Source organism: Polyodon spathula, chromosome 2, assembly GCF_017654505.1.
Source record: "Polyodon spathula isolate WHYD16114869_AA chromosome 2, ASM1765450v1, whole genome shotgun sequence".
Classification (NCBI taxonomy): Eukaryota; Metazoa; Chordata; class Actinopteri; order Acipenseriformes; family Polyodontidae; genus Polyodon; species Polyodon spathula.
The window spans coordinates 41,518,339-41,531,909 of NC_054535.1; the positions used below are offsets into that span (position 1 = coordinate 41,518,339).

Genomic DNA, 13,571 nt, shown 5'->3' on the forward strand with positions numbered 1-13,571 from the left:
CCTAATCCTTGCCAATACTGAGACTAGTTGTGTTTCAACATCAGATCTCTGTATCTTTCATTACAGATAAAATAGAGCTTCCAAACAGCTCCAGTGTGCAAGTGGAAGTGACCCCGCCGAAGGATGGGGGAGAAGTTCAGAATGGAAGCGTGTCACATGGTATTGAGGCCAACGGGCAGGTACATGTCGTTCATTTCTCCTAGTTTACTGTTTCTAAAGCATACTCTACCGAATATGGAGTACATTCAAATATTTTAACTTAATTTGTTAATAAAGGATGAAGTGCATAATCTGTCATCAGGTGTTAAACATATATATATTTTTCACATATTATATAAAATGCTGGGGAAGAGCCAAATGTGTGTTTTCGCTACACATGGATCAATATGTCTCTAAATTACCAAACTAGCCATTTAGTATACACACCACTTACCAGCAAAACAGCTGTGTCTATGGGTATGTGTTTCTGGTTTATGCATTTAGTTTTTTGTTAATTTAGTAAGAAAATAATAGCTCTGTCTGCAGATACAAATATAGCCTACATAATACATAGGCTCGCGAATAAATTTCTGCCTAAAGGACGCCCTTTGCTTTTCAATCAGGGCCTCTGTTACTATAAGATTTTATGCTGTGGACCTCTGTTCAGAGAACCAGGAGAAGAACAAACTGATTTTACCGACCTTTTAAAGTTGAAAGGCGTTTGAATTACCATGCCAACATTTGGCACTGTTCAGTACCTTCACGCCAGATGTCATACAGTTTTTTTTTTTTTTTCAAACATTATAAATGATAAACCAAGGTCAGACTCAGGCGCCGTCTGCTTGCTTCCTTGGTGGCAGCTGGAAAGCAAGCTAACAGATGGCATGTGGTCTGATGATCATTTTAAATTAGTAACTGTGCTAACTCATATTTAGCCTGTTGAACACAGTTTAAACCATTCAAGGTAAGGCTTACTGCACACGTTCATGTGTGGGTTAGGTTATGTTGAATAGCCTATAACAGGGTGCTGGTGGGATCTCTTATATGAGTGCAATGAAGTGAAAGGCATTGTGCTGATTCTGTATGTGATTATCTCATATTGGTGTACTTAAAATTAAATATTTTACTACACTACTGCAGCTAAAACCGCTAGTGTAGATAAATTGCTTCTAACTGGATTCTGCTATGGTTTGTACCAGTTTACTACCAGTCTTTCATTATGACTATCAATTTAAGTCACATATAATTAGCAGAGCTTGTCTTTTGAACAGCTGTCTTCTTAAGCACTTTCCTTATTGTAAAACTGCACTTCGGAAAAGGAAAGGTTTCATCCTTTTATAAGTTATCAACTTCTGCTTCAATCAGTGTATATAATAGATAGTCCCCATTTTCTCAAAATTAACATAATAATTTAAACTCACATTGATATGTCTGCATTGTCTAAGAAATCTCATTTTATGGTGGCTGTCCAGCTTTGTTTTCTGTCTTATAGAAATGTATTGGTTCCCCTACGACCCTGACAAATACCTAATAACCCTTAAATAAAATTCCTCAAATCTTGTAGTTTAAATTAGTATTTTTCTCAGAAAACTGGTCTAATGGCACTTTAGCTCTCCCTCCACACCACTTTTAAAAGAGCTCTCCAGGGTATCCAATCCTGCTTGACGACACCAGTGGTATAATCCCATAGAGTCTCAGCATGTGACGCCCAGCTGAGACTCGTGGGAAGCAGCACATGTAGTGACAGTCAAATACTCTATGCTTTTGCTGCTCTAAAAGGTTCCATGTTACAGTTGCCAGAAGGGAGTTTCATTATTATTTGTGCCACTTTCACATTTGCTTTGGAGACATGGTAAATATTACATTAGAAAGTGAATGGACTAATTGGATTTCAGGCTTCAATTGGATTTCATTTTAGGTTGTTAGGAATGTGAGACCACTTAAAAACAAAATAAAACCAAAAAAAAAATCCTTGTAGGGTTATTAATATTACATTCCCAATTATGTGCCAGACCCTAGACTTCCCTGCCTTCAGTCCTGGTTTCAGTGACCTTAAACCCCCAAATCTACAAACTATAGCCCAGGTCCCGAAAACATACTTTACCCGTTTGCTTGCACATTCTTTCTGTAAAATGCTATTATAGTGTCTAGGTAAATTAGTCCATATTGGCTAATGTGCATTATCACAATGCATTGACTCTACCTGAATTGTTACAGTAGAGTGACCATATGAGTTTTGAATGATGAAAGGGGGCCCATACCCAAAACATCTTCAATGCACAAGTCAGTAAAAGAAAATCTTACCAAAAAGAGAAAAGTAGTGTGTACAGAATCTTTGCCAAATACAAACCTCTTGTTTTCTAATGTTAAAAATATGTAACAATAAAAACATTAAAAATAAAGGGTAATTTGCAACAGTCCTGCAATTTCCTTAACTTTTTTCTCCTAACCCTCCTAGTTTCAAGGACAGTATTCACTACTGCTGCAGTGTTAAAATTTCAAACCCAAAATATACGACACCCAGTCAAGGTTTTTGCAGCAAACTTTTCAGTGACTCAAGTTTTCAATTTATATTGAGGGTTTTTTTTCCCTCAATTTTTATTTAAATTTTTATCAGAAACATTAATAGTTCATAGTGCTGAGAGCAAAACTCGAGTATGAGTCCTCCATTTCCTTGTTCTTGTCAAATTACCTTATAAATACCTTTTTTAATAAATACCAGTTTTGCATGAAATATTAATAATTATACCATATGTAATTCAAAAGTATATATATATATATATATATATATATATATATATATATATATATATATATATATATATATATATATTACTTCAGTTAAAATGAGGAGACAAAAATGATGACTCAGAGATATCTCAATGAACATTAAATCATTGTCATTTTACATTAAAAATGAAGTAGCATATTTGCCAACGTAAGAAATTGCTGGATTGTTTAAATATATATTTTATTTCAGGGAATCAATAATGTATTGCCAAACAATTAAATCAAATGCACATTTCATACCTTGATAAACACTACAGGTATGTTGTGTCCTATGATTTTTGTTAACAGCTGGTTCATAAATCTATTTTTAAATATAGCTAATTCATACTAGCAATCCAGTTGGTGCAGTAATTAACACAGATTTATTACACACACACACACAGATTTGATACAAATGTGTGATTAATTGTGCACACAAGGTGTGATCCAGGATCAGCTTAGACATGAACATTATAGAAACACAGAAATCTATAGAGCAAGAAAAGCCAGCTGATGTCAATGTGAGACTATTTTCTCGGATTTGGACAAAACAAGACATGTTGACTGGCTCCATAGAGAAAGCATTGCAGATTTCTTTCACGCATAATCCATCATATGTCAAAATTTGCTATCTATCTATAAAATTGGAAGGATCAAAAAAGCCAGTGCCCAAGAGACACTGTACAAACCACTAAATAAAACATATGTTAGATCACTGTTTGGGTGATGTAAAAAACAGAAGTCTGTCATCATCAACGTATGATTGTGTGTACACGCCATTCATTGATGGGTTCTTAATTCAAGTTGCAAATTATATCATTTGGAATTAACCAATGTTATTGTTTTCTTTTTCGTGTATTGATTCAAAATGTAATAGCCTGGACCAGCATTCCAGTTGATGAAACTTGGGACCTATGTGATTTATTTAGTTTAATACAAATCCAAGAAGGTTTCCTCTATGTATATTGCCATCTGCATTAATTCCATCACTAGCCTGCAAGTTCAGGCTACTTCTTTAAAATACTTTGTTCATTATTTCCCTTTTTCTCCCTGCTCTATTGCTTATTACCTCTATGCAACATTATCATTTGTGCTGCATCTTCGCTTCATCATTACACACTGAATGCCTCTTGTAAAGCTATACAGATCTTTAAAGCAGAGTGAACAGTCTAGTGCCTCATTAGTGTATGAAATGCCTGCTTCATGACAGGTTTATGTCTACAATGAAATTGTGTGATAAGATAATAGCTATCAGTTTTCTGCCATGTTCTTCAGAAAATTAGCCATGCCTGTACCTTTAAACCTATTCTCAACCTAAACCCCAATCCAATGTACACTTAAGTACCCCATAAATCTATCAATACAGTGATGTTTTTTAGAAATACCCATTCAATGCACTGAAATACCTTTCCACGCAGCTGGGGTTTGTAGAAGCACGTTGGTCCTGAATCAGTCACAAATGCATGCACTTAAAGGAACACCTTTGTAATTGTTTTTATAAGCAGTGGGATTGGTTTGATTATAAAGAATTAACAACAGAAATGTTTCTTTTCTCAAATGAGTTTGTCAAGACAATCTTAAGCGCTGGGACTGGACAGCCTTCTTCTTTTCATTCAAATGTGACCTTTCACCTCTGCCAGCCCCACTTACTGTACTCTAAGGCAGAGAAGAATAATTCCCAAATCTGGATAAAATTGTGTGAGTCTATACCCTCATGGGATTTGTACAGTTGAGCCACTTGTTTACCCAATGTATCCCCTAAAAGCAATTATAATAAGGGTTCCTGTGCAACAGAAGTGCAAATTCACCTCAGAACACTTCATCCTGGTTCATTTCATCCAATACACAGGGTGATCTGTGACTTCAGTGACACTGAATTTTTTAATTATAGTCTTTGTGTAGTTCAGAAGCCAGAGCAAGAACTCCCCCTATCAGTCATTGAAAACCCCTATATACAGAGCCTTGCCATATTAAAATAAGCACCCACAAAGTAGTGGTATTATACAAAATACCCACAATGCCTCCACACCAGTGGTATAAATATCAGTTGTCTGCATTGTGGAGCTCAGGTACACTATGTGCATGATATTTCACTTTTTACATAAAGTCCCGTAATTGGGCATTCTGACTCTTGGCGAAGTGCAAAGCAGATACCAAGAGATCTTGGTCTTTGGAATGGGTGTGTGCATAACAGCATTGTTACGTATCATCAGGAGAGTCTGGCTGCCCATCGGCAGTCACAAACCATGCACAACGAGCACTTGCCAGTCAGGTCCATTCCAACTCAAGACAAAAGCCTCCGCAAAGATAAGCCAACATACAGCACAACAGGTTCTGCATAGGCTGGGCTACAAAGGGTGAGTACAGTGCACCATCACCCAATCCACAGATCTAGCTATATCATACTCTGATACTTAGTAAGTTCATTTTATTTGGAAACAATTACTAGACGTCTTATGGTGTGGTTTTGTCTTCACATCGTAGATTTGATAAATAATTTGTTGGGTTTCATTCTTCAGTAGCTTTATGACCCAGTGTATGTGAATAAAAATATAAAAACAATTGTTATTACGGTATGTTGAAAGAGATATTTCAGTGATGCATATGCCAAATGAGTGTTTGCTGTAACAATAAAGGGTGTTCAGTAACACTTTACAATCCTTATTATTAACAAAAGATACCTCTGAGATGAAGAATATCCACACTGAAAGGAATGTATTAAATCTTTCCTGTCTTTATGCAAACCTGTTAGATTAACAAAACAATGCTATAGTACTTCTTTTGAATAGCGACTATTATGTTATAGAAATAGTCCCAGGCTCACAGCTGCTTTGTTTATATGGATACTGTGTTCAGACTTTAACTGAAGAGACTTGTATTAGTCCATATAGACTCATTGGTGTGAGACTGCAGAAAGATGAGAGGCAAGCACATTACTGATGATGTCGTGAGGCACTGAGCTGTGTACTACATTAGGTGGGCGTTAAGACAAAGAAAACCACCAGCTCGCATCTTTAATTATCCCTTGGGGTGCTGTCAAATTAAAAGAAAAAAAATCACACCCTTAATTTCTCATAGTGCCACAACTGGAAAGCAAACCTCATTTATGTTATTACATTCTTTGTCCAAATATTTATACAGGGTGGACTCTATAAGATTCAGCTTCTTGTTTTTAGAAATGTCACCCCATAACGGATAGAGAATATTAGCCTGACAGCAGATGCATTATTGTTTTGGAAGTCTGCTTGCTGTGAGGCGTTGATGTTCCCAGCACAGTACAGTCCTTACACCATGCTAGGATACTTTCACTGGCCAAGCATGGAGAGGGCTGATCACTACTGAGCCAACGGCTCAACTTATTTCAGAGAAATATATAAGAAATAAGAGAAATATAGACTTGTGCAAATTGTGAAAGTTCCAATGTGATGATCCTTCCGAAGAATCCAGGTATCTTACTCATCTATGTGACCTTTTCTAAAGTATACAGTATAATATTTAGTTTTTCCTACGCTAGTTTTCCTACGATATTAAGTTTTCAATTTTTTCCTTTCAGTTTCTTCAAACAAATTAAATTAAAAAAATGTAAACAATACATTTAAACCAAAAACAAGAAATATTATTTGCCAGTGTGTAAGGGTAATTGTCTGGGCACGATTTTCTCTTTCTTTTTGTAGTCCATCTTATTAAAAGCAACATTATATTATCAAGATTCAAAACTCCAAAAATGCTAATTCAAAAGTATTCATACCCTTTGATGCTATGATAATATTGTCTACAAGATGCTAGAAATTTCAATATGATAATGCAGAACCTAATTCTAGAAACGTCTAGAAAATGCTGGACTGTAGGTGAACATTCTTAGAGAGTATGAAAGGGTTAGGCATAGGATGATTGCTGTCATTATGAATAAGTCAATATGGGAAAAAGTAAAGAGCTATCTGAAGACCTTAGGCAGAAAATTATTTATTGTCATAAAGGTGGAGAAGGATACAGTAAGATTTCCAAGCATTTGAGTCAAGAAGTACAAGACTCATTTTACTGTCACAACGCTCCCTCGGTCTGGAGTATTGCATGGTGAAGGTCTTAATGGTCGCAGGCCAAGGAAAAAGCCTTAGGAAAACATCACAAGGACAATCACTTAAAGTTTGCAAAATGGCATTTGAATAATGTATGGTCAAAGGTTTTGTGGAGTAATTAATCAAAAATCAAGCTAGTTGGTCACGCTGATAGTTGTTATGTTTGGAGAAATTCTGGTGAGGCATACAAAGAAAAGAACACCATACATACTGTCAAGCATGGAGGTCGTAATATCCTTCTGTGCGGCTGTTTTTCTTCTAATGGCACAGGAAATTTAGTTCCAATACATGGTAAAATGGATTCCATAGCATACCAAAAGATATTGGCCAATCATCTGAAACCATCCACTACAAAACTTGGTTTAAAGCGCAACTCAGCGTTACAACACAACAACGATCCAAAGCACACATCAAATCTACTTCAGAACAAAAAGTAGGTACTTTTGCAGTGGTATACTTCTGTCTAACCAAGAGCACTTTATAAACAAAATGATATATGTACTATAAGGCTTAAATCATTGGAGAAAAAAACCATACAAACAGTAGTACTTCAATTGTAAGACTTTGCAGAGGAACAAAAAGGGCAGATGCAGGAGCTCATGGAAAACAAAGAAATAAACTGGTAAAGTCATTCACAGATATATTGAAAGAATTGTTGAAGAAATCTTTTTTTTTTTCTGCTGTGTAAAAATGCTGCTGGGTTAAATAATTGTTGTTTTAAAATTTTGCTGTACAACAATACCTACATATAATAAAAACATCTTAATTGTAAGCGTAAACTGCACTGTAGCCACCTGTAAATAAAACATGCAATATGCAACAATCACAGTACTGAGGAACGATGCTCTCAATGTAGTTTTCAATCCGTACAGGACTCACAGAATTCACTGACACTAAAGCCATGGTGTCAGCTCTCGATGCAAGTGCAACAGAGGCATTAAACAGCAGACTTTCTGCACAATCTTCCTTAAATTCATCCAAAAACTGTGCTAGAAAGTTCTCTCTGTAACTAACCATTCAATAAGAGCTAACTTATGTTACACAGCACCATGCCAGAGCGCTCTACTTGCTGAACACAGCCCTGATGTGTCATTCCTCCTACATTATAGGGATGGTTGGTTTTTGTTCACAAATGCTGGCAACTGGATTAACTAATCCATCCTGGGTGGATGAGCAGGACCATGTCTCCTGGGATATTATGCCACAGTTTTAAACATCAAATTTAGTCATCAGTGGGAAGAACAAAACTCTTACCATTTAATAGCTCATTTCTGTTTCCCTCTATTCCAATCATCACTTGAGGTTATAAATAATTTTTCTACATATTTGCGACAGATTATAATATTGCTCTGCCAACTACCTCCTTTAAATACAATTTCCTTGACACTGATGTTGATTGAGTGACTCGCTCAGTGAATCCAGTCCTGCAGAAGGAACGTAGCAATGATGTACATTTAAAGAATTCTGAAATTCTGTATTTCTAGAAGCTTGTATTCCCTGTTTAGAGGCTTAGAGCAGCAACAGCACCATTGCCTCTCTATTTTAGGCTTGCCTAACTGCATCTCTCCATAGCTTGAATACAGATTGCTAGACTTGCACAATAATTTCATGTTGGCAGAGTTCCACATAAGTGTTTGGCATCGCTGCTTATAAATAGATAACTGATAAATAGTTTAAAGTGAGCTTGGTTTTAAAATGCTGCTAAATATTGTTCAGATTCAGAAGATCAGTGTATAATGTTAGCTGTGTTAGATTGTTGTGAACATTTCAGGTAAATGTACCTGATAGAAACTCAATATACTGTATATTTTTTGAATAGTAATAGTGAAAAAGAATATGTTAGAGGTGCAACATTAGTAATGTTTTGTAAATATTCTGTAAAGCTGAAGATGAGACCTTGGTCTCACTCTAGTTCATCTGGCTTAACCAAGCCCATCTTCCATTTCAATGCCCTGGTTATTGAAGCAATATTATCAGACACATGCCATTTTAATTTGCAGCACAGATTTATCCAAATGCAAGTCAGTGGGTATGTCTCTCTGTGCTAAAAGTTTCGTTCCTGTGTTTAGGGAGGAAATGATGGAGATAATGACGATGATCAGCCCCTGAGCCTGGCCTGGCCGGACACAAACCGCAAACGCTTCACCTATTTCATCATCCTACCCATTATCTTCCCTCTGTGGCTCACACTTCCTGATGTCAGAAAACCAGTAAGTTACTATGAAATAGCAGCAATGCTTAGTATGTTACTTTCTTCCATTTGTCAGTTTAGGTCTTACGTGTTTATGCCAATGGGCTGATAATGAGTATCATATCATATTACCTGGGTTATGTGGTTACTACAGTACACCCTCGCTATAACAACCTTCATTATAACGAACCTTTGGCTATAACGAATCTGGACACCAAATAATTTTTTTTTTAAAAAGATCATATAAACACACACTGTCAACATCCCCGTCTGTACGCACGGGATGCCACCTCCACAGTGAAATCAACTCTTTTGTCTTAATAAAAAACATGCGCTGTGTAACTATGCTTCCAAAAAAATAATAATTGTATGTTACAACAAAGCTGGAGTAAAGGAGTAATGTGGCATGTCTCTGTCGTGAATATAGGTTATCAAAAAACATTTTTTTGACTTGTGTAAAAACAGCGTAATTACAAAATATGCTACCAACTGCAATTAAGCATGATGTTATATGTAACTACACAATTGTGTAGGTAATCACTATGTTATTACAGTGATATTACTGTGTAGTTAGAGTAATATAATGTCAAAGCACTTTCTTCAGTCTTTTTCCAACAGTTTATATAGCCAGCACACAGGTTTGGTAGAGTGCTGTTAGCCACCATGTCTCTTTATCAAACAAGGACAGCACTTACATGAAATCCTCGGTGACGGAGATATAGTGGAGGCAGTTGTATGTACATAAGTATGTATGCCATATTATCCATCATAAAATACAGCACAGTCCCACCTGTTCCTCTAAAAGTTTCCTACATAACACATGGCTTTGAAGCCATTCACACTCCAGGGGAACCTTCTCTCTTTGAGATACTAAGCCCCGTTTAGTTTATCTCAATCACTTCAAACATCTTGATTATGATTTTCTCTGGTTCTTCAAAGTAAAATTATTCTTACTGCTCTTTTATGCCAGTATCCAGGTCAGCAATTTCAAGTCATCTTATGCTCCAGATTAATGCATTTCATAGTTTATTTTAAACCCTCTAGTCCTGTGATAACTAATCTGTAAAGCCATATAAATTATCTTTTTTACATTTGCACTCTACTTCATGTTTACAAACCATTCAATCTGATGTGATGTATTCCCTAGATTATGCTACTGGGTTGCTTTGTTTTTGTGTACAGAAACTTCCATATCTAATTTTAAAATCGTCATTAAAGTTAATTGTAATGCATTATTGAAAAGGTATACCTTTGTGGAAAAATTGTCTAAAAAATCCTTTATTCATTGCTTTTATTATTTATTTAGCAAATGCCTTTATCCAAGGCAGCTTACAGAGACTAGAGTGTGTAAACTGTGCAGCAGCTGCAGAATCACTCACAACAATGTCTCACCCAAAAGATGGAGCACAAGGAGGTTAAGTGACTTGCTCAGGATCACACAATGTGTTAGTGGCTGAGCCTGGATTTGAACCTGGGATCTCCTGGTTACAAGCCCTTTTCTTTAACCACTGGATTGTGCGTCTTTTTGTTGAACATTTTATATACAGACAAGCTGATGATAGGCCAGTTGGACTTAAACATGTTTGTGTGTAATCTATTCCAACACTGTCTTTTTCTGGTTTTGTTTTTTGTTGATTTTCTGATGTACGGGCCAGTGGACACTTTTACAGAGAACAAGAATGTCTGCCAACTTACTATAAATGTTTCCAAGGGATGAAAGCACCAAAAAGCTTCCCACCCCCCAACCCCCATGTTAAATAATGTAGAGTGTTCATATGTCATGATTTTTTTTCTTTTGCTCCAGTACTGTAACACAATTTATTCAGTGAAATGTGTACAAAAACTGAAATGGCATTAAAACAAACACATTTCATTCTTAACATTTAACAATTTTCATCCATTCATCTAAAAGGGTTTCATGGAAACAAATGCACTCAACTCTGCACTGTCACATTATTTTTTTATAAATGTATTCTAAATTCATATGAAAATAGTATGTAAATGCACATAATGACATCAGACACCTGTCATTTGTCATTAGAAAAAAACAATAGCAGCAATTATAATTCTAAACTGAATAGGAATCAACAGTGACACCTGCATGGAAATCATTCTGCTTCCATGTAATTACGCCAGGTAAGAAAACATTGTTCATGAGTCCATTTCCATCTAGTTACACAGTAATTAGCATGTAAGAGCAGTAGTTGTTGGTGTTTCATTGACTATTCCTGTATTATAATCTAAAGGGCTACTGAAAAAACTCAAGGCTACTTACAGTATAAGTCCCTAGATCCAATTTGAATATTTTTTTCTAGTTTTGTAACTTTACTGGATGTACTGTTTCTTGTTTAATACTACTGACCATTTGGGCTGAAGATTTATTCATCAAGGGTCCCAGAGTGGCTCATCCAGTTAAAGTGTTACCACTGGGAGCGCAGGATGAGTCACACAGCTTGGACGGTGCTAGTTCATGTCCAGGCTGTGCAAAGAGACCAAACTTTACTGGGGACCCTGAGGGGGTCATCACATTGGCTCTGACGCTCCCAGGGTGGAGATGGGAAACCAGCAGGGATTGGTTCTCATCATGCAACAGCGAACCCTACTGGCCAGTCACTGAGCACATTCAGAGTGGATAAGTGGCAGGGCTGGTCTCTGTTCTCCAGGATCAGTAGCCCACCCACCTCTGCTCTGGATTGCTCGGCATAAAAGCAATTCTGTCTTTAGGCTCAGAACATAATTGGGCATTGCAAATTGGGGGAAAATAAATAAAAATAATAACTGGTCACTATATTTCTTTAAATCTGCAGACCTGTTACCTATTCTATAAATTGAAAGACTGGTTTGCCATATATCCTGTACTGTAAACTAAACATATGGCTTGGGTGCCAGTGTAAGAGATGAAGTTCATATACTTTTATTTAACTCTTCTTTTCTTTTTTTTTATCTTGCAGAGTGCTAAGAAGTTTTTTCCCATCACATTTTTAGGCGCCATCTGCTGGATTGCATTCTTCTCCTACCTAATGGTCTGGTGGGCACACCAGGTGAGGACACTCTTATTTTGAATCATACCCATGTTGGAATTGCAAAGAAGGGGAGGTGGTTGGAAATGGTGATACTTATTGAGTAAATTAAACATTGGCATGTCACTTACAATACACAACCAGCAACAGATTTAGTTGCAAAGCTTAACAAAGACATATGATAGAGCTAGTCCAGCCTTGAAAACCAAAGAGGCTGGAGCATGTTGTGTTTTAAATAAGAACATATTCATTAAAATCCTTGTCTTATCTAAAAGCTACATAAAGGTTTCTGTCCATAAAAGCCTATAGCCCAAGTTTTTTATCTTGAACTGACACAGCAACCATTTTTATCATCAAACTTTTTTCATATTTCTATAACAGCTAAATTGTTTCCTTCACTATTCAAGATTGTAAATGAAGACATCAGCGGCGACTCTGTCTTCAGCCTGAAACTTTGTGTTCTGTACTTAAAACACAATCCAATGCCTTTAAAAAGATTTAAGCCTCTTGCACTCTATTTCTGTCCCGCCGTTAATCTTGCGTTCTCTGAACAGTTACAGCAGCAACAACAAGGTAAAACACCTGCTGAAGCATTTCCAATTTCTTGGGATTTTTGGTGAGCAACAAGCAAGATCTGTCCCTCATGAAATACTTTTATTAGGAGCAAATGTTTTACCTTGTAGGCTGTCTTTTCTTGGATCAGCAGAGATCTTGGCTTAGCTGTTAGTAAAGAGCTAGAGCATGAACTTTCTTTGAATCCAGTGAAATGGACTTTAGCATCCAAAGGTTTGAGTTTGCATTCTGCTGCGAAACATATTCAGTATAATAATTTGTATTTGCAACTTTAAATTCTGGAGCATATGATTAGATTGACGGATGGATATAATTTCAAATGTAACTGTTCTGTGTGATACTGGGACTAGGGCCTTCCTACTCTTTTTACCATATTAATGCTATCATTAACACAAAAAACACTTTCTACATTCTTTCTAAAAAGAATTAGGCCAGCCCTGCATATATAATTTTTAATCTGCTTTTGAAAAAAAAACATTGTAACAAAATTCTAATTCTGCAGGTTGGAGAGACCATAGGGATCACAGAAGAGATTATGGGATTGACAATTTTAGCAGCTGGGACATCCATTCCTGACCTAATCACAAGTGTTATTGTGGCACGCAAGGGCCTGGGGGACATGGCTGTGTCCAGCTCAGTGGGGAGCAATATTTTTGACATTACTGTAGGGTAAGTCATCAAAATACACCTGCACATTTTTGCCATATAGCAGTTTAATGTGGGAACAATGCAGAATAATTTCAAAGATGCCATGCATTTGCAGGATGTACAGAGCACTGTAAACACTATCTCAAAAGTAAAATAAGTGGTACCTTTGAAAAGTAAAGAATCCCAGCATGAGTCATTACCAGAAGCTGGACATGAGTGCTTAATCTCAGTGAGCAATAACCTGGCATCTTTTTTAATGATTAATGATTTGTAGATATTGGATTTCTATTTCCACTGTGGCCTTTATTCAGAGCA

At 36.5% G+C, this 13,571-nt stretch overlaps 1 protein-coding gene across 4 annotated transcripts in view; it reads left to right on the forward strand.

Moving 5' to 3' along the window:
* The window catches only part of LOC121296511 (sodium/potassium/calcium exchanger 2-like), a 108,057-nt gene that overhangs the window by 91,336 nt on the left and 3,150 nt on the right, over positions 1 to 13,571 (forward strand). For all 4 annotated transcript variants that reach the window (XM_041222160.1, XM_041222178.1, XM_041222187.1 and 1 more), the window contains 4 exons: positions 67 to 179; positions 8,894 to 9,034; positions 11,967 to 12,056; positions 13,111 to 13,277. In XM_041222160.1, the coding sequence (XP_041078094.1) occupies positions 67 to 179; positions 8,894 to 9,034; positions 11,967 to 12,056; positions 13,111 to 13,277 (511 nt within the window). The remainder of the gene's footprint in view (positions 1 to 66; positions 180 to 8,893; positions 9,035 to 11,966; positions 12,057 to 13,110; positions 13,278 to 13,571) is intronic.